Here is a 23,270-nt window from a genome sequence, read left to right on the forward strand (position 1 = left end):
TGCAAAATTGGACATTTCTTATGGGGCCACTACACAAACATAAAATGTAATATACCCGTGCGAAGCCGGGTCCTCCCTCTAGTATATATATATATATATATATATATATATATATATATATGTAGAATAGACCAAAAGTTTCGACACACTTTCTCATTCAAAGAGTTTTCTGTATTTTCATGGCTATGAAAATTGTAGATTTACACTGAAGGCATCAAAACTATGAATTAACACGTGTGGAATTATATACTTAACAAAAAAGTGTGAAACAACTGAAAATATTTCTTATATTCTAGGTTCTTCAAAGTAGCCACCTTCTGCTTTGATTCCTGCTTTGCACACTCTTGGCATTCTCTTGATGAGCTTCAAGAGGTAGTCACCGGAAATGGTTTTCACTTCACAGGTGTGCCCTGTCAGGTTTAATAAGTGGGATTTCTTGCCTTATAAATGGGGTTGGGACCATCAGTTGTGTTGTGCAGAAATCAGGTGGATACACAACTGATAGTCCTACTGAATAGACTGTTAGAATTTGTATTATGGCAAGAAAAAAGCAGCTAAGTAAAGAAAAACGAGTGGCCATCATCACTTTAAGAAATGAAGGCCAGTCAATCCGAAAAATTGGGAAAACTTTGAAAGTGTCTGCAGTTGCAAAATCCATCAAGCGCTACAAAGAAACTGTATCACATGAGGACCGCTCCAGGAAAGGAAGAACAAGAGTCACCTCTGTTGTGGAGAATAAGTTCATCCGAGTCACCAGTCTCAGAAATTGCAGGTTAACAGCAGTTCAGATTAGAGACCAGGTCAATGCCACACAGAGTTCTAGCAGCAGACACATCTCTACAACAACTGTTAAGAGGAGACTTTGTGCAGCAGGCCTTCATGGTAAAATAGCTGCTAGAAAACCACTGCTAAGGACAGGCAACACGCAGAAGAGACTTGTTTGGGCTAAACAACACAAGGAATGGACATTAGACCAGGGGAAATCTGTGCTTTGTCCAAATTTGAAATCTTTGGTTCCAACCACTGTGTCTTTGTGCGACACAGAAAAAGTGAACGGATGGACTCTACATGTCTGGTTCCCACCGTGAAGTATGGAGGAGGAGGTGTGATGGTGTGGGGGTGCTTTGCTGGTGACACTGTTAGAAATTTATTCAAAATTTAAGGCATAATGAACCAGCATGGCTACTACAGCATCTTGCAGCGGCATGCTATTCTATCCGGTTTGCATTTAGTTGGACCATCATTTATTTTTCAACAGGACAATGACCCCAAACACACCTCCAGGCTGTGTAAGGGCTATTTGACCAAGAAGGGATGGGGTGCTACACCAGATGACCTGGCCTCCACAGTTACCAGACCTGAACCCAATCGAGATGGTTTGGGGTGAGCTGAACCGCAGAGTGAAGGCAAAAGGGCCAACAAGTGCTAAGCATCTCTGGGAACTTCTTCAAGACTGTTGGAAGACCATTTGGTCTGTACTGTGTGTGTGTGTGTATATATATATATATATATATATATATATATATATATATATATATATCTCCCTATATTATAAAAATGAATTTCTGTCTGTCTGTCTGTCTGTCTGTCTGTGCTCTAATGCGAACCAAACGACTGGACCGATCTTCACTAAATTTGGCACAGAGATACTTCAGGTATCCTGGAAGGTTTAAGACGAGACTCCAACTCGCTCGGACTTACCGTTGCTGAGATACAGCATTCCAAACACAATGCCCCCCCCCCTTAGCCAATACAAACCTGCAAGTCTTTCACTCATATTCCAACTGCAATACACACGGTCACTCCACATGCACAATACAACACTGATATCCAAACTGAAATACACGCATCAGAGGATTAGATACACAGATCAGCACACAGTATCACACGCCAGAGGATTAGATACACGCGTCTGCACACAGTCCCACAAACCAGAGGATTAAATACATGCTTCTGCACACAGTTCCACATGCCGAAGGATTAGATACACGCATCTGCACAAAGTACCACACGCCGGGGGATTGGATACATGCATCTGCACACAGTACCACATGCCAAAGGATTGGATACACGCATCTGCACACAGTTCCACACACCAGAGCATAAGATATGCACATCTGCACACAGTACCACATGCCGTAGGATTAGATACGTGCATCTACACACAGTTCCACATGCCGTAGGATTAGATACGCGCCTCTTCACACAATACCACACAGGGGAGGATTAGATACGTGTGTCTGCACACAGTACCACACTTTGGAGGATTAGATACATGCCTCTGCACACAGTACCACAAGCCAGAGAATTACATACACGTCTCAGCACACAGTACCACACAGGGAGGATTAGATACACGCGTCTGCACACAGTACCACATACCGTAGGATTAGATACGCGCGTCTACACACAGTTCCACATGCCATAGGATTAGATACGCACCTCTTCACACAATACCACACAGGGGAGGATTAGATACGTGTGTCTGCACACAGTACCACACTTTGGAGGATTAGATACATGCCTCTGCACACAGTACCACAAGCCAGAGAATTACATACACGTCTCAGCACACAGTACCACACGGGGGAGGATTAAATACGCGCATCTGCACACAGTACCACATGCCAGAGGATTAGATATGTGCATCTGCACACAGTACCACACAGAGAGGATTAGATACACGCGTCTGCACACAGTACCACATGCCGTAGGATTAGATACGCACCTCTTCACACAGTACCACACAGGGGAGGATTAGATACATGTCTGCATACAGTACCACACTTTGGAGGATTAGATACATGCCTCTGCACACAGTACCACAAGCCAGAGAATTAAATACGCGCATCAGCACACAGTACCACACAGGGAAGAATTAGATACACGCATCTGCACACAGTACCACATGCCAAAGGATTAGATACGCGCGTCTACACACAGTTCCACACGCCGTAGGATTAGATATGCGACTCTTCACACAATACCACACAGGGAAGGATTAGATATGTGTGTCTGCATACAGTACCACACTTTGGAGGTTTAGATACAAGCTTCTGCACACAGTACCACAAGCCAGAGAATTAGATACGCGTCTCAATACACAGTACCACATGCCGTAGGATTAGATATGCGCGTCTACACACAGTTCCACTCGCCGTAGGATTAGATACATGCCTCCTCACACAATACCACACAGGGGAGGATTAGATACGCGCATCTGCACACAGTTCCACACACCAGAGGATTAGATAAGCACGTCTGCACACAGTACCACATGCCGTAGGATTAGATACGCGCGTCTGCTTACAGTTCCACATGTCAGACGATTAGATACGCACATCTTCACACAGTTGTACACGCCATAGGATTAGATACACACGTCTGCATACAGTACCACATGCTGTAGGATTAGATACATGCGTCTACACACAGTTCCACATGCCGTAGGATTAGATACACGCCTCTTCACACAATACCACACAGGGGAGGATTAGATACGTGGGTCTTAACACAGTACCACACTTTGGAGGATTAGATACATGCCTCTGCACACAGTACCACATGCCAGATAATTAGATACGCGTCTCAGCACACAGTACCACACTGGGGAGGATTAGATACGTGCATCTGCACACAGTACCTCACGCCAGAGGATTAGATACACCTGTCTGCACACAGTACCTCACGCGAGAGGATTAGATACGTGCGTCTGCACATAGTACCACATACCGTAAGATTAGATATGCACGTCTGCACACAGTTTCATTTACTGGAGGATTAGATACATGCCTCTTCACACAATGCCACATGGGGAGGATTAGATACACACATCTGCACACAGTACCACATGCCGGAGGATTAGATATGTGCATCTGCACTCAGTACCACACCAACAAGGATTAGATACTTGCGTCTAAACACAGTACTACACGGGGAAGGATTAGATACAGTTTTACTCCAGGTATCCATAACAAATGATCACAGGTTTTTCACTGATATCCAAAATGAGATACACATAATCACATGACGCTTATGGACATACACACAAACAACATACAAAATACACCAGTGCAAAATTGGACATTTCTTATGGGGCCACTACACAAACATAACATGTAATATACCCGTGCGAAGCCGGGTCCTCCCTCTAGTATATATATATATATATATATATATATATATATATATATATATATATATAAAATATACCAAAAATTGTGAAAAAACTGAAGGAGTTTTATTGCCTCATGCCTGTTTCATGCCGGAAACAGGAGCCATTTCTTGGAGCCGAAATGTCGCAGTATGAGGCAATAAACTAATTAGAATTGCCAATTGCACACAGTCTATGATAAGTGATGTATTTGTAACATGTAAATCGCTTTCTCTGCTTTTCACTACTGAACTATGTTGCTGTAATATTTGTACTAGAAATTGGCCTTTACACGTATGATGCCCCTGTACCTTTAATGATTTTCTGTATTATTAATCTAAAACTAATAAATATCCTAAGATGTAAGCTATGCAATTATTTTAACGTGAAGGATTTTTACATTCCTGCTTTTTGTTGCATGTCAGTAAAAGCACACTTTATTGTCACATACTGGCTTATCTCTTGGCTCTGGGGGTATACAGCTCAACAATAGAGCAGAGTAGCTCTGCATGTTTTCAGCACTGAAAACATCAGTTACATCTGCAAAGCATGCAAATCCTGTGCACACATCCCCTTTCTGTATATATGTGATCAGCTGTGCCTGTGCTTCCTCCATCTCCCTCCCCTCCTCCCTCCCACGCCTCCAGTGTGCAATTCTACATAAAAACACAGACCCTGCCAGCTCCCTCAATCAGAAACCCAGGGAGAAGAGAAAGGAGAACAAGGCAGTATGTTCTAAGCGATTGCTTCTTCTTGCAGTCTTTGCACCTAATCTGCAGAGAAGGACACTGAATGCTCGCTGACTGCTTGATCTCCTCAAGTACTTAGTTTTCTCCTGCTTTTATTTGCATTTTTCTCTCCGTTGAATTCTTTTTTTCTGGAAAGAGACTGAGATTACCAAGAAATTTATCTCCTCACAGCCTTCATGGCTTTACTGGACAGTGCACGTGGATTGCCAAATGGAGGAGGTGGAGGTGGTAGCTGCACAGGGGGCAAACCTTTGGATCCTTTGTTTCCAGAAATAGTGGAACTGAATGTTGGGGGACAGGTTTATGTGACTAGACACACAACTCTCGTGTCAGTCCCAGAGTCTCTTCTCTGGCGTATGTTTTCACAGCAGAAACCAGGAGAGCTTGCTCGGGACAGTAAAGGACGCTTCTTCCTGGACAGGGATGGTTTTCTGTTTCGTTATATTTTGGATTATCTACGAGACCTGCAGCTTGTTTTGCCAGATTACTTTCCTGAGAGAAGTCGTCTACAAAGAGAAGCAGAGCACTTCCAGCTTCCTGAACTAGTGAAACGTCTCAGTCCCCTGCGTATCAGTAAGGACAGCTCCATAGGAGGTGAAGAACCACCTTTGCTTCTCACCCCAGCAGCCACTCAAGATTCTGATCTGGACACTGCAATAATTCCAGCTTCATCTTCTCCTGCAGCTGGTGTACCCTCCCCAACATTAGATCCATATCGTTTTAATGCCTCCTCTTCCTGCAGCCCTGCCTCAGTTCCTAGACTTACTCCTTCCCAGTCCCTTGAAGGCAGAAGATCTGGATACATAACAGTTGGCTATCGGGGTTCATATACTATAGGCCGTGAAGCACAAGCTGATGCCAAATTTAGAAGAGTTGCCCGTATTACCGTTTGTGGAAAAACCTCTCTGGCTAAAGAAGTTTTTGGAGAAACCTTAAATGAAAGCCGAGATCCTGATAGACCCCCAGAGAGATACACTTCCAGGTACTACCTCAAGTTTAACTTTCTGGAGCAAGCTTTTGACAAGTTGTCTGAAGCTGGTTTTCATATGGTGGCATGTAGTTCCACTGGAACATGTGCATTTGCCAGCAATGACCAGAGTGAGGACAAAGTGTGGACCAGCTACACCGAGTATGTCTTCTGCAGAGACTGAAGTCTTTTTGAGTAAATTCCAAGATGTGCAGAAAATACAGCTGAGTTTACTTTATCACCTATATTATATTGATCCTTCACAAGCTACAATGAAAGACTAACCAAACAAAGGAAGTGGAACTGATGCATCAACTTCCAGAAAATTACTGATACAGATGCACTTTCAGCACAGCAATCGTAAAAGCTCAAGATTTGTGCAGTACTAGTTTTCATATAGATGTACTGAAGTATTCTCAGAAGGTTGTGTCTGAGATCAGCTGTCTCCTTGTGTCAGAGAGGCAGAAAAAAAAAAAAAAAATTAAGTAACCTTTCTTAACCGCTTACTCCTGGAATTTGTCAGTACACCATTAGATCTTTCAGGTTAGGAAGGTGAGGGGCACAAAATATCACATGACTGCTTCATATTTTTGTAAGGGGATGGCAGGGCAATGATAGAGAATGTAGAGAATGTGTAAGTATGTACACCTTTATTAAACATCATACTCTGAATTTAATACTAAACTATTACTAAGTGTGTAGTTATGTAGAATACACAGATAATCTCCCATCGCAAATGGAACTTGTCATTTTATTCATTTATTAATTCATTTATTAATTCAGCGTTTTTTTTTCTTTTTTCTCATTTTACTATGTACTGTCTTCATTATGACGAACAATAGGGATTAGAGTTGTGCCAGACATATATCTGAAGTGCAGTATACATTATGACTAGCTTTATTATGCTTCCATGATATTGTTGTATATGATCACTAAGACCACAGATACAATTCATGGAATTGAGCTGCATTTTCAACTCTTAACAATAGGCTTGTGAGTGTGTTTGTTGCCTCGCTGGCAATGAGTTCTGTATGTTTCAGCTTTGTGATTCATCACCCTCAAAGTTTAATTAAAATGACTAAAGGGCTTATTTACAGAGTTCACTGCTGGACTATCTGAGACATCGGTCTGAGTAATATATTTCATAAGGCCTGTGCCCCTATCTGATGTGAACTGTGTTGTGCACTTTATATGCTCATTCTCATAACAATATTGTGCATGAAGCCAACCAAGATGGGCAATGAGCAGGAGGCTGCTGTACTTGCCACTTTTTATTATGATAGGATGGACAAATATAAATCATAATTCTAATAGTCTTAGTGTTGGTTCCTTGTGGTTTTTAAAAATAATAATGTGAAAATAAATATATTTTCATGTATTCGGGTGGATATTAATGACGATGTTGCTGTGGTTCCATTGCACACAGACAGACAGAAACACACACAGTGGAGTAGGGATGATTTATAATCCTTTTACTGCAGCGACTCTCCATACGCATTGAGCTTGACTTGATATGCTCTCTGATTCCCTGCTGTCTACAGAAGCACATAGTATATTAATTAGCTGATATATATATATATATATATATATATATATATATATATATATATATATATATAACCATGCAGACATCAGATCACAATGGCTTTACCAAAGATTTTGCTCATTTTAATTTAATTAGTTTCAGTATTTGTTGGCAATAATAGAAAATCCATGACACTAACAATAAGCTCATCCCCTCTTTCCATCTGCTGAGCAGTGAAGATGTGTCACTTCTGCATTATGTAGTATACTGGGCCGGTGTGGTCATGTGAAGTCTATAAATGCATTAACTCACTATATATATAGTCTCATTTGTTGCAGAATAGAAAACATTCAAAGAAGCAATAAAATGATTTATCTACCTTTTGCAGCCATTTCATAATTTGGAAGCTTGAACATTTCTTTTAACAATAAGGGAATTACACAATATATACCAATGCTAGCAATAGTTCATTAGAATTAACTGTATAGGTGGAAATAATAAAATAATCCTAGGCCACAATGTATGGAATATCTAATGTTCCTATACAATCTGTATCACCTGATTGTCACTTGTATGATGTGACATAATACTAGGACCATAATATGCCCAATTTTAATGCAATTTAAGATCACCTTCGGCTTTTTGTGTTGGACTTTCTTAACAGTGGTAGTCCGTCTGAATGCCAAATATGGCTAACTACATCATCCCACTAGATCATTCCCTAGCTCAATATCCAAAAAAGTCAACCATAGACCTCTTGATGCCTCACTGGCTCCACATATATTGAGACATCTGTCCATCTACAAAACAACCCCATTGGTGTCTGAAGGGGAGGATCACTCAGACATCAGAAATTTCACTATTGGTTGGGTGAAAACTTTTTGGGGTCTTCCCACCTCAGCAATTTATCATCCATCCACAACTTATAAACTGCTGCGGGGGGAACTACCCCTTTAATACGCTTCTCTACGCCACCCGATTGTAGGGAAATAATTCAGTCCATAACAGCCTTAGCACTTTTATAGAATGGGGTGACGTCTATACTGATAATACCTTGCTCTCTCCATTGCTGCAGTGTATGTCGCCACATTACTCACTTAGGAAGCTTCATTTCTGTATTGACTGCTTCTTTGGCAGTAAACGTCTGTAAATACATAAAATTTCATTGTACATATATAGAGAAAACATTTTACAGGAATCATTTAGTTTTTTAATCATATATTAGTGCTCTCAAGTAACATAACTAGCTTAAAGAACTTGCACAATATATACATGGAAAATAGATATCTTATGTATCTAATTTCCTTCTCATATATAGACTGAAATGTTATAAACAGTCTTGGAAGGCATAAATAATAAAGTATCCTACTTATTCTTTGTGTGTATACCAATAATTGTCGCTTTTACTATAGCACAAGGAGATGTCTCAGCTATCAGTTGTGGGGTTATAGTATGTTCTAAAAATGGGCCTAATACAATCTGTCATTGCTGACTTTTTGTCCTCTTGCTAATTTTAATAAAGTACCAATGTTTAGTAATGTGCTTGTTTCTTATTATATGGGTGATGGTTTTTTAAAATGGTTTACCCTTTCTGAACAACCATTTTCATACTGCAGTTTCCTAAAGAGGAGGTGGTAGTATATACTACGAGCCTCTGAGATGGCATTTACCAAAAATGGATAATTCCATTTTTATCACAAATGGATGCCAGTTGTATGGAGCTTACTTGTGTAACACACATGCTATTACTTACAATCTGCAAAAAAGAAATACAAGGCACACATGGATGAGCCTAGCCTAAAATACAGGATCTTCAGTCTTATATGTGATGAGAGAAAGCCGTAGCTCTTTGCTGAAGCCTTTTGCTGCTCTTGTGTTCAACACTAAGTCTATGGCTCCTTTAGAGAAGCTGAAGACTTGAAGCCTATGTGTGATAGAGGAAAGTGCGGTAGGTTATTAGAAGTTGATCAGACAGTCCCAAAAACATTGTATGGTAAGGATTCTCTAGAGAAAAAGCAGGATTTTTAATTATTTTTTTTGTTCACACTACACTATCAGTATGCAACAATTGTCACTGCAATCTTTTATAATAGATAAACTATATCAACTATGATATGTATTGTATTAGGACATATTTTTCTATAAATTAATGCTTTCAAGAACAGGGTCCCATGTTTCAGGTATTGGCAGGTCACCTATGCACGTTGGCACTTGATTGATCTCTATGGGATAACTGAAGATGGCGGATTACAGGCTGTCTCCAGCAGTCCCAACATAGATGAATGTTGTACAAACAGGTATAAGGGAGCTTCCCCTCAATTAATACTGGAAAAACAAGACTGTTCTTGGGATTGGTAGGGATCCGTGCAGTTGGATCCTTTGATAGAACTTGTTGACTTAGTCAAACCCCTGTAAAGTCTTACCCTAGGTTCACACCTGCGCTTAGGTTTCCGTTATTCGGGTCTGCTTGGGGACCTGAAAAATGGAAGCCCAATCTACTTAAAAAGTGGTTACACACAGACTCCATAGGCCATAATGGAATCCACTTGGTTTCTGCCCAAAAAATGAGTCCTGCAAGCTTTTCTCTTTGTATTTTTCAAGCAGAATGGGGGATGGAATCCCCAAATGGAAAACAAATGCTGGTGTGAATGCAGCCTTAGACACACGGCTATATTACAGCTTTATAATGCTCCTACTCATGGAGAACTTTAATATGTTACTCATCAAAGTCTTTTGACTCATACTGTATTTATTCAATGCCATACAGAGATATGCAGTTTCAATAGATGCTGTATTACAGAGTGATTTGATAGAAATGAACCATGTACTTCCTATGTCACCATAGTATGGAACCTCATGGACGCTAGGAATCTTAACTAATGCATAGAGAATTCCAGAATCAACTTAAAAAAACTCAATCAATGGCATATGGAGAGGAGTGCTAAAACCTGAAATTACCGGTAAAGTGGTCGATTCACGATGACAACCTCTTGTAAAATCTAGCCATATGTCCAGTTTATAAAAGGCTTGGTGCTCCGCTGTTATTTTAGGTGGATGTTGCAGACAGCAATAAATTATCCCTGCAACAACCACTGCAGGAAAATGTAACATTGCATGGAGGGTGTTCAAATGCTCATAATAATGATTCTGAGTTATTAAAATTGATGTATAGTATGCCAGTGTTCATTAGAAGCACCCCCATTGTTGGGAAGCATACTGCTCTAAAAAAATTGGTGCATCTTGGGGTGGGCTGTGCACCAGAAGCTGGAGCCTACATCATGCCAGCTAGGAGTTAATGTTGATTTCAGTTATAATTTATCCCTGTGTTTTAATAAATGTGTCTGTTTATAGAGACCCTGCCATGCTCTCGACTATGTCTAGTCCTGTTCTGACCACCTTTAGTAAAAGTGGCATGAACAGTATAAAGACATTGGAGACGAACAACATTTGGTGGAAAAATGATCTGCACAAAAATTGTGCCTTTTCGACGCCAGAAAACTGAAATAAAAAGAGAAATTCTCCACTCTGTGCCATATGACATTCATATTCTGTAATAAATCATATAGCCTGGAGAGGGGAAAAACCCATTCAAGGCCTGGTTTACAAGTCACATGTAGATGCAGTCTATTTGTAATCGAGTCAATGAATGGAGCAAAAATAGGCTACTCATTGGCCAGCACTGTTCCCCTGCAGTGCTTGGGGTCCTGAATTCAAAATCGACCAAGATTAACCTCTGCATGACGCCTGTATATTCTCCCAATGCTTGCGTTTCCTCGAGGTATTCTGATTTGGCAACCACTAACTCCCCTACTCCACAATGCTCCCTGTGTTTTGAGTCTCCATCAGAAAAGCGTATGAGAAATGTTTATCATTGTCATTGTCATAGCTATTCTCAGAAATACAATGTCTGTAATTCACACACAAGGCAACAACAAAAAACAGATTGTCCATATATACAGTATTTGCCTTTGGGGAAAAAAGCAACATCTGTGTAGTGGTAGTGAAACATTATATTTGTGGCACAATTACATGTACTGTATTTTCCAATCCCTTTACCTGACAATGCAAAGCAAAAAAAATCTGCATCCAAACTGTGAAAAGGGCCTCGTAGATTTCAGCAGGCTTTCAATCACTTTCTGGACATTTATAAATGGATGCATTGTCATTTATCAACACTTCCTAAGCAACGTCAAGGCTGTCTACAGACTGAGCAATGTATTCCTATAGACTCATTTATATTCATTATGATGTAGTGTAGCTAGTTCTGCACCATTCCAGGGCTCATGGTCTTCTGTGTGATACTGTAGCTTACCATAACTATGTAGGTGGCTCACACGTGTGGTTTCTACTGTGAAATAGTTTACATAACAAAGGTTCCTGTTTTTATTGCAGTGTTTGCAAAAGAGACATTACAGAAACATTTTGACATTACAGATTTAAAGAAACACAACACTTAAAGTAAAATATTTTAAAGAAAAATTCCAGTCCTTACATAATGTTAAGACTGGTGGAGACATGTAAGATTTGGCGCAAGGAGAATTGTTACTCATTTCATCTGGATTGTGGATCTCTGAGCACAGTTTGGTCTCTCATACCTTATTTTGTGCGTTATTGAATATCTACTCAAATATAATATTTTGACTTTTTGTACATTCCTATGTTATTTATGGAAAAGTTCTATTCTATTCTGTTATTTGGCAACTATGTGTAGAGTGTACACTATATGAGCAGTGCGCTGGTTTCTTCTCCCATTGCTGCATAAACCATATTATTCAGCAGAACAGAGGGGCATCAAGACTGTATTTGCACTAGAATACTGATGTAAATACATTGATAAATTTCCACCTACTGTAAGTACACCTCTACAATATGAACGCATCTAGCACAGAAAAAATGTTGTGTGTTTGGTTTTCCTTTCTACTTAAGGCTACTGTCTTGCAGCGGCTTCTTATCTCTCTACAGCAAAATAAAAAGTCTAACAACTCTGATATTTCTGACTGGGGTTTTCCAATTAAGACCAGTGAATTTTTTTCCATTTTACTCAAGATACCAAGGCTACTCTCTTGCAGAGGTTTCTTATCTTTCTACAGAGAAATGAGAGGTCTAATAACTGACATTTCTGACTGGGGTTTCCCTTTAAGATCAGTGAATATTTTTCCTTTTCTTTTTACTGAAAATGCCAAGTTTGCAGAGGTTTCTTATCTCTCTACCACGAGATGAGAAGTCTAACAGTCTAACCAGAATGGTCCTATGTAGATTTCCATGTTTTGTCTAACAGCAAATATTACCAGCAAGCGATGTGATTGTGGTCAGATTGCTAAATGAAATACCAGTCTACACATACACAAATAAAAGCTTCTCTTTAATGATTAGCTTCCATTATAAATTGAGAGATCATATACAGATGTGACCAGACTTAAAGGGGTAGTCCAGGATTCATTTTTTTTATTTTTTTTTTTGTAATTAGGCTGCGGGAGGTAAAAAAAAACAACAACATACTTACCTGTCCTTCTCCCAGCACTGTCTGGTCCTGCTGATCCAATGTCTTCTTGCAGTGGAAGTCTTCACCAGCTGTGACATCCCCGATCTCATTCCTAAGGCTCTATTCACACAGAGTAACACCAGGCGTCATTTGTGTGTAATTTGTGTGTCTTTTACGGCCGTCATAAAACGTTTACATAGAGTTCTATAGGAAAAGACGTCCGTAATTTACGGACGTCATTTACGGCCGTCATTACAATGACGGCCGTAAATGACGGCCGTAAATGACGGACGTCTTTTCCTATAGAACTCTATGTAAACGTTTTATGACGGCCGTAAAAGACACACAAATTACACACAAATAACGTCTGGCGTTACTCTGTGTGAATGGAGCCTTAGACAGGTGATTGGCCTTATCGGTCAAGTGTGGAAGTGACTCCCGCTGGTAGAAAACATTGAATCAACAGGACTGGACCACGCTGGAAGGCACCAGAACTGAGCATCTGCTATAGCTGCCTGGATCTCCACTGTATTATACACCAGAAAAGCTACAGCAATGCCCACGATCAGTGCATTGATGGCCCCTGGAACGAGATCCCTGGGCAACCCATTGCCATTATAGCTGGGAGCCTATTGAAGGCTCCCAGGCTTGTCTGGAATACACTTCTATTACAGATTGCTCTATGCCGCTAAGTGCTGCTATTCTATTAGTGATCAGATCCCCTTGTTCTCAAGACCCCAAGGGGGTCTAATATTTACACTAAAAAAAGTTATGCCTGTGATGGAAAGGGGTTCATAAAATCTGTGAACTAGTTGTGGGGTCAAAATGCTCATTATACCCCTTGATAAATTGCTTGAGGAGTATAGTTTCCTAAATGGAGTCACTTTTGGGGAATCTCTATTGTACTGGTACTTTAGAGGCTCTGCCAATGAGACATGGCACCTGAAAATTATTCTAGCAAAATCTTGAAACACCTAATGGTGCTCCTTCCCTTTGGCGCACTGCCATATGCCTAAACAGCCAGGTATATCTACATGTATAGAGAACTTGAATAGCAAATTGTGTGATGCAATTTCTCCTTTACCCCTTGTGAATGTGTAAATTTTAGGGCTAAATGAACATAATATTGAAAAAATGAAGTCCCGACAGCCCTATAGAAATAAACGGAGCGCATAATGGTCATGCAATCGCACTGGTGCTCCATTCACAATAATAATAATAATAATAATAATAATAATAATAATAATATATTTTATTTATTTAGCGCCAACATATTCCACAGCACTGTACAATTTGTAGGGTTCAAATACAGACAAAAAGATACGTTACAAAGAAATAGTCATTTCACACAATGGGACTGAGGGCCCTACTCGCAAGAGCTTACAATCTATGAGGTAGAGGGGGTGACACAAGAGGTAGCAGGGGCGGCATTGCTTATACAGAGGTCAGACAATTTTGTAATAGAGATTACTGTCATTACACAAACATAAAACTTTATGAGCCATCAACAGTCGTGTCCTTTAACGTGCAGATCGTGCTTGGACATATAAATCTAGCCTGAAACGGCATCATATCATGTGGGGTAATGTGGGAGCTGGAACAGAGAAGGGTTAATTCTAGTTATGGTGCGGAAGGGTTTACATTGGGAATTGTGATAGGCCTCTCTGAAAAGCTTTAGTTTGCGCTTGAAACTGTAGAAATTGGGAGTTAATCTGACTGTCCGGGATAGAGCATTCCAGAGAAGTGGTGGAACTCGGGAGAAGTCTTGTATACGAGCGTGAAGGCTTTAAGGGGACTTTGGTCCCCTGTCCTCCTGATCGCTGATCAGAAACTTATACCCTTTTCTTTAGATTTATACTGGTTGATTTGTACTGTATTTAATAGAATACTAAATAATCATAACCTAAGGTGAGTGCAGTGGGATACACTTTAGGGCAGCTAAATAGCATTATAAGGTGCATACGGTTAAGTCTCAGTGAAAGTGGTAAAGATTGTGCCAAATTTATTAAAATGGCACACCTATAACTTGGTAGATGTGGAATAGACAGACATAGTCTGTAGTACTCAATGTACTCCATAGGCCCAGCTACTAACTTGTATAAAATTCTATAGCCGTCCCAGAGGATTGCACGTACATATTATCAGCTGAAATGATTAGTTAATGACAGTTCCACTTTAAATGGTATTTGTGAATGTTTATTAGATTGTTATAGTAATCGTACTACAGAGAAGTTTGCATTTTAATTGAAGATAGCAAACACACTATATGTTTGTCCCATACTCCCACACACTTTTTTTTTTACAGGACCCGTAAGTGACAAATGCCTACCAGTGCTTAAATCACGTACTTTATTAGGAACCCAACTATGTCTTGTTAACTTAATGATGTTATTCTGTTGCTCTTGTAAATCTCTTAGTGTATTGAAAGCAAACTTAAAAAGACTGTCATGGGGTAGAAAAGCTGATTGATTGTGTGAAAGTTCCATTACAATTCTACATGTATAAATAGAATGCAAAGCTGATAAGAATCTTATTGTGTGCAGACAAAATAAATTTAAACTACAAGAAATAATGCTTTACAAGAAAGAATTCATTTTGTTATAAAATATTAGAACTCAGTATATGGTTTTCTCTTAACCACTTCAGTACCGGTTCAAGCACACTTTTTTTTTTTTTGTATGTTCCGTTTTGAGGGCTTTAACATTTTTTATCATTTTGGTTATTCAACTAATTTCTGTATCTTTTTTTCGGTGACACATAGGACTTTATTTCTATGTTGTTTTTATTTTTGCATGTGTTTTCATTTTATTTTTTTTTATATCTGAGAAGCTATAAACAAAAGAGGCGGGAAAATGTTTGTTTTCACTTTTCATTGTTTGTTTGTTTTTTTACTTAATAGCACAAATTGCTTCTAAAAAAAACTTCATAAGATAGTTTTTCCTCTCATTACGGTAATTTTTATTTTGTATGGTGTTGTTATTGACATATTATTCTACTTATTCTTTTAATTATTTTATTTACTTTTTTTTACTTCTCTACTCTTTTTTTTTTTTTTTCCTTTTACATTATGTCCCCATGAAATCATAATAGACTTTTGTGGACATCTGATCAAATTTTTTTTTTTTTTGGAGAGAGGCTGATTTCCCCTGTAACTGGGGCTGGTAAATTTAGTCTCAGGTTGCAGGAGGAATACAGCTTCCTGCATATAACTATAGAACTGATCTGGGGGCTGTAGGACCCAGCAGCTCTAACAGACTCTGATCCAAGCAGATCATGTGACTGCCGGGTCAGAGGGGAGTCATACCATGTTGGCACGCATAGCTGTGTATACAGTGCTCATTGAGTGCTGTGTACACAGCGATTGGGAAGGCAGGGACAGTAATAAACCTTCCCTGTCTTCTCCATGGGAGCTCCTGCAACTGTTGAAAACTGCTTGGACGTACCGATATGTACTTGCAGAACAAGGAAGCCTCTATTTGGATGTATTTACCCAATGTGTAGTCCGGAAGTGGTTAAAGAGGACCCATTGGCTCTCTTGATATGTCTATTTTAAGACAGAGTAATGTCATTAGAGGTAAGTCCAACCCTCCTTCATTCAAGTCAAATAACCCTGAATCATCATATTTCCTTGTCAGATGACCGGAGAGTCAGGTGAGGGATATGATGAGGCTCGTAGTAGGATCCCCATCATGTAGACACCAAGGATGACAACCCTATTCACTTTAGGTAATGAGTTCAGTGTCTGGACCTTTCCCCTGCTCTCTCAACACTACTGAATCTGGATTTGGGGCGCTTTTCTCCTCTTTGCGCATCCAAGGGATTTTTCGGTGTGATTATATGCAGTTCCACTGGGGAAATATAATCATAAAACCATATTTTCTTTGTACCGTGGCCAGCTCCAGGCAGACTTTGGTCTGTTTGCATAAGGCTCCTCCAGCCATGGCTTGGCAGGGAACCCTAGCGGAGATAATGAGTGTTTCACGGGTATTCTAATTAAACTAGGGACAAGACAACAAAGGGCTTTGATTACAAACCAGAAATTACACATTCCTGCAGCAAAAGGGTTAATATGAGCATGTAATAATACTGAGAAGAAAAATACATGACTGAAAAATACATAACTGGGTTTTGATCATCACACTCACCATAATGAGAGACCAGATTGCTTCAGATTTGTTAGGTGACAACTAGACATGAGCGAACAGTAAAATGTTCGATATTCATTTCGAATAGCTGCTCAATATTCGACTATTCGAACGAACCCCATTATAGTCTATGGGAGAAAATGCTTCGCTACAGGGGATCCTATCCCACCGTTCGACACAGGAGAGTCACCAAGTCCACTATCACACCCCAGGAAATAATGCCAACACCCTGTAATGCAACTGGAACAGCAGGGGAAGCATGTCTGGGGGCATCAAGTACCTTTATTATGTCTGGATCCCTGTCAGCTTGCGATATGCCGGAGCTGACTTTTTCCCATAGGAATGCATTGACCAGCGTTGATTGGTCAGTGTTCTGCATTCGGCCAATCAACGCTGGTTATGCCTGAGGAGGCAGAGTCTAAAATCGGTCCACAGCAGTTTCCATTCTGGTTCGATTTTAGACTCTGCCTCCTCCGACAGAACCAGCGTTGATTGGCCGAATGCCGTACACTGGCCAATCAATGCTGGTCAATGCATTCCTATGGCGAGATGAAGCAGAGCTAGCCGTGCGGTTAGCTTGGCTACTCCGGACACCGGAGATGAAGCAGCGCTCAGCTCTGCTACACCCAACAATCCCTCCAACTACTCCTCCTGTCACACACACAGCTCTGCACTACTGCCAACCATCTCTCCAGCTACTCCTACTGTCACACACATCTGGGGTGTAACAGAGCTCAGCACACACTCAGCTCTGCTACATCTCTACACTCTGTTGTAGAGATGTAGTAGAGCTGAGTGTGCGCTGAGCTCTGCTACACACGAGATGTATGTGACAGGAGGAGTAGATGGAGGGATGGTTGGGAGTAGTGCAGAGCTGCTACACCAGAGATGTAGCAGAGCTGGCCAATGTTAGTAGTCCAACGCAGCAGAGCTGAGTATGTTAATCTGCTGCATCAGACTGCTACATCTAACAGCTCTGCTACATCGGGCCGTGCGCTCAGCTCAACTCCGGAGTAGTTGAGCTGAGTGTGCAGTATCGGATTAACCCCTTCCCCCCACCATTGTCCACTTACCTGCAGCTCCCAGCTCCTCTTCTTGGTCCGGTCCAGTCCTCTTCTTGGTCCTGTTGAAAGCACAGCTGACCTTTCTAGACATCCTACTAGGCTTCCATTCTACTTTCCCCACTGCACTACATCCGATATACTGAGGAAGGTCCGTGGGACCGAAACGTTTATGATTTTGGATGTAGTAAAGTTCACTGCTACTTTGAAAGTTCAATTTGTGTGCCGGAAATTTCCTATTTTTCTGATATGGCGGTGAGAGGCCTTTTCTGAGCACCTTATTTCTAACCGAGTGACGGTACATTATAATCAAAGAGTGTGTATTTTGGTCCTTGACCATTCCCCTGTTGTCTGATTTCTTTCCACGATGGTAAATATCACAGTGGAGGGCGTGCTTTGTCCTTTTTAAATCCGGGCGAAACGAGCATACGAGGCCACTGCCATTTGATTTTCAGCAGGAAAGGCTGCTACTTTTTTGTTTTACTTCTCTTTCATTGCCCTGAAGAAACAGTATGATTAGGCAGGGGAAATGCATAGGGAACAAATTACCAATGTAGATTAAGGAATGCTGCTTGCCAGGAGTTGCACGAATACTGATTTCTAAGCCTATATAGTTGTGGGGATTGCAAAGATTTAGCAGGGCACTCTTTTCAGAGCGCTTGTGGTGGATGAGCTTAGTCAGCATACTAGTGACCTAGCTGAAATTCTAATACTAGACAGCACTAAAGCAATCTACAGTGTTGGTTGCCATTGATTTCACTGTGTGAATATTTCCAGTCATCCAGTCCTGCTTTAAAGGATGATAGGGGATTTTAGGCTTTAAACTGGGGAATCTGACTATTTAAATGACGGAACTATATATACGGACCCTGATTCCTATAATAGTATTTCTGACATGTTTGATAGCATGTTGGAGCCTGAGATATATCAATAAAGTGACTTGGAACCATATCCATCTCAGGCTACTATTGTTATATAGGTGGATATGGGTTATACAAACTGTGACTTATTTATATATCCCTTCTATTCTCCTCCCTCTCTCCTGATGCTTGCCTCACTATATATGGTATTGTGAATGACGAAATTTGCAAGCACTAAGCAGGCATTTTATCATGTGCATGTTTTGTCTGATACACATTTTTTTTATCTTTATCTTTATATTAAATAAAAGTTATATTTTAACTGAATTCAACAAGATCTGAGGAGACCTATCGATTAAATGATCTCTATTTTGCTGGAACTCAATTATGACATACAGTACAACTTATCTGCTTTTCAACACAGGATATGATAAAATGGATATTTACAACATATTGTACTAACAACTGACATAACTGATGAAAGCTAATGTTACTCTATGCAGTTATATATTTCTTAATAGCAATGAAAAAAATGGTTGGAAATCTGCTTTGTAATGAGAGGTTGTATTAAAATTAGTAAATTAGAAAAAATCCTGGAGGGTGAAGAATTCTATTTGTTTTTTGCGCAGATCCATATTATAATGACCATATGGATTCATAATTCATCAGTCAGAATATAATGTGAATAAAAATGTTTTGGAGCCATTCTCCCCATAAAAGCATTGGCCGGATTTACTAATAGTCTGGCAGTGTAAACTTAGGCAGTCTGAAAATGTGCCAGATTTATCACAGATACTGATGCTGAATGTTAAATCTCTCATATCTGTAGACTACCTAGTTAACGTTCATACCATCTTTGCAGGCTTACTTTGAGACAGAATTTTATGACACTTTTGTTGCAATTTTGTCACATCATGATGCATTTAAGACACCTCCTTTTTTGTGAGTCCGCACCCACATATCCACAAGTCGAAACATTTTAGCCCAAACTAGATTTGGTATGATGTGCCATAATTAAAAACACTAATGTCATAGTAGTAAATCTCGGCTACTGCTTTCCACAATACTTTCCACCAACAGGGGGCCCCGAAGCTGCAGCAATGGCTGGCACACAGGAGCTGCAGGTCTGGCTCCTCTCAGCGCTTCAGGACGCTCCCCCTCTCCCCCCCCCCTCCCTTTCTCTGCCTGTCCTCTGCCCACCAATGAGAGGGCTGAGGAGAGCCCAGGAGGCGGGGCTTATCCCTGCCGAGCTCCTGCCGTCCTGCAAGAGAAGAAGAGGAAGAAAGGAAGAAGGAAAATGAAACTGAAGAAAGAAAACAGGTAACAGGTACATACTGGGGTTACTTATTAATATCAGATACACAGGTACATACTGGGGTTACTATACTTATTAATATCAGGCGTTTGGGGTGATTACTTTTGTTTTAGTAACTCCATGTGCCTCATATTAATAGCAGTTAACCCCATCATGTCCCTCACATTAACCCCTGTGTGCCTCACCATAAGAGTTACTAATATGTGAGACATATGGGGGTAATAATAATGAAGATACTTTATTATTACCTCCATGTCTCTCACATATCAGTAACTCTTATGTGAGGTACACAAGCGTTAATGTGAGGGACATGATGGGGTTAACTGCTATTAATATGAGGCACATGGAGTTACTAAATTGTAATGCACATGACCAGATTTTTTATCCACAATTGTCCTGGTATAGCGTTCAGCGGTGACGTGACAGTATTTAGTTCTGTAGGGGCCACTAAGGGACATAATACTGTGTGCAGTGGCCACTATTGGGTATAATACTGTGTTCAGGGGCCTCTAGGGGACATAATACTGTGTGCAGGGGCCACTATTGGGTATAATACGGTGTGCAGGGGCCACTATGGGACATAATACTGTGTGCAGGGGCCACTATGGGGCATAATACTGTGTGCAGGGGCCACTATGGGACATAATAGAGCACGCAGGAATGCGCAGGAGGGACTCGGTCGAGATCTTCGGTGTCGGGGGGGCCCCATGTCAAAAGTTCGCCGCGGGACCCCGCCATTCCTAGTTACGCCACTGTGTGGATCGCTCACTAAATAACAGGGAATCCGATTCGATTCCCTGATAGTGAGCGGATCGCTGCTGTGCTTTCAGTTCTATGCACAGACATAGAACTGAAAGCTGTCAGTGTAGCCAGGCCGACGCAGGCGCAATGACGTCATCGCTCCAGTCCTGCAGGGCAGTCTGAAGGAGGAGGACGCTCGGCTGTGGCCTGTGGCTCTTCACATGGGTAAGTCAGTGTATGACAGTATGATGTGTTTGTTGTACTGAGAACTGGAGTATATAATACAGTGGGGGGTACTGAGGAGTATATAATACAGTAAAGGGGTACTGAGGAGTATATAATACAGTGAGGGGGTACTGAGGCGTATATAATACAGTGGGGGGGTACTGAGGTGCATATAATACAGGGGGGGGGGGTACTGAGGTGCATATAATACAGTGGGGTGTGGGGGTACCGTACTGAGGAGTATATAATACAGTAAAGGGGTACTGAGGTGCATATAATACAGTGGGGTGGGGGTAAAAAAAGCCTCAAAAATGCATTTTTAGAGCTAATTTTTTCAAAAAATCCTGGGGGAGGACCCCCAGACCCCCGTTGCCAGGGGGGGTATTCCATACCCCCCAGACCCCCCGGTAACTAGGGACCCGTAAAAGTCAATTGCCCAGGGCCCCGCAAAGCCTGGATCCGCCACTGTTCATATGAGTCATTTCTTAAACCAATAGATGAATTTAAAGTCAGTTTATAAGCTTTTGATTCCACAACATGGAGAAGTGACAGAACTTTTGTCAGGGACTGTAGACTCACAATGTACATTTTTTCCCTATCAGTATGTCCAGTATGGGAGGAAATCCATGCAAACATGGGGAGAACATACAAACTTCTTGCAGATGTTTTGTCCTTGGCAGGATTCAAACCCAGAACTCCAGGGCTGCCGTGCTAACCACTGAGCCACCGTGTTGCCCCAAACTAATAGTGGATTTTGTGCCACCGCATAGAGCAGTCAAAATGAGAAATTGTAGGATTTTTCATCTCATGTTACCTATTTTTATATTTACCTATAGTACATATTTCATATTATAGTACAATAGTATGCAGAGCACGTCAAAGTCAGATGTTTTTCGGGTTGGGCTGGATTTGAGCACACACTGGTTGATATATAGGCTTCAAACAGGAATTGAAGTTATTTTTATTTTTATAATACGTGTCACCACGAAGCTGACTTCTATCCTTGTACATGTAATATCTCTGATTCATTGCAAATACGTAAGGATATGATATCACTTAAAAGAGCAGTTACCTTATGATACACTGTGAGTTATACCGCAGAGTGAAATGTCAGCTATATTAACAAAGCTGAATGTACTCTTTAGAAACATGTATAATGCGTAGCAAACATGGACAATTGTATCTGTATAGAGCTATATCTATTATAACTAACATACTCTATCCTTGGAAAGTGGATAGCAGCTCCATTCATAGAACAGAGAGAAACCGTAGGAAGCAAAATGCAGATAGAAATATAAGGCACTGCACACTATTTTGAGGTTGGAAAGGCTTACAAGCATTGCTTAAAAGCTGTGATTCTGGGAAAGCGGGAAGGCTTCATGACACAGAAGCCTGTTGTCTGGCCTGTTATTTGATGGCACAGAATTAATGGCCCGCAAGCTGTGTTAATAGGCCGATCGCTCCACTTTTTTAACAGAATATGTTCCACTAGATCAAAGAGGCTTACAGTATATTGAATAGGCATAGAACCGACATGTAACACAATCGTATAATTGTTATTAACACTGAGAGGAGGAAAATGTATGTACCCTCTGTTTACTAAAGATGAAACCATTTCTAATATATACAGTCCTATGAAAAAGTTTGGGCACCCCTATTAATCTTAATCATTTTTAGTTCTAAATATTTTGGTATTTGCAACAGCCATTTCAGTTTGATATATCTAATAACTGATGGACACAGTAATATTTCAGGATTGAAATGAGGTTTATTGTACTAACAGAAAATGTGCAATATGCATTAAACCAAAATTTGACCGGTGCAAAAGTATGGGCACCTCAACAGAAAAGTGACATTAATATTTAGTAGATCCTCCTTTTGCAAAGATAACAGCCTCTAGTCGCTTCCTGTAGCTTTTAATCAGTTCCTGGATCCTGGATAAAGGTATTTTGGACAAACAATTCAAGTTCAGTTAAGTTAGATGGTCGCCGAGCATGGACAGCCCGCTTCAAATCATCCCACAGATGTTCAATGATATTCAGGTCTG

At 40.6% G+C, this 23,270-nt stretch overlaps 1 protein-coding gene across 1 annotated transcript; it reads left to right on the top strand.

Annotated features, from left to right (window-relative positions):
• Nucleotides 1-4,855: 4,855 nt before the first annotated feature.
• On the top strand, nucleotides 4,856-8,932 carry KCTD12 (potassium channel tetramerization domain containing 12). Its single transcript, XM_075265401.1, has one exon. It carries the CDS (start codon nucleotides 5,079-5,081, stop codon nucleotides 6,051-6,053), a length of 975 nt encoding a protein of 324 aa, XP_075121502.1. The 5' UTR covers nucleotides 4,856-5,078; the 3' UTR covers nucleotides 6,054-8,932.
• The last annotated feature ends 14,338 nt before the right edge of the window (nucleotides 8,933-23,270 follow it).

This window comes from Leptodactylus fuscus, chromosome 2 (genome assembly GCF_031893055.1).
Source record: "Leptodactylus fuscus isolate aLepFus1 chromosome 2, aLepFus1.hap2, whole genome shotgun sequence".
Taxonomy (NCBI): Eukaryota; Metazoa; Chordata; class Amphibia; order Anura; family Leptodactylidae; genus Leptodactylus; species Leptodactylus fuscus.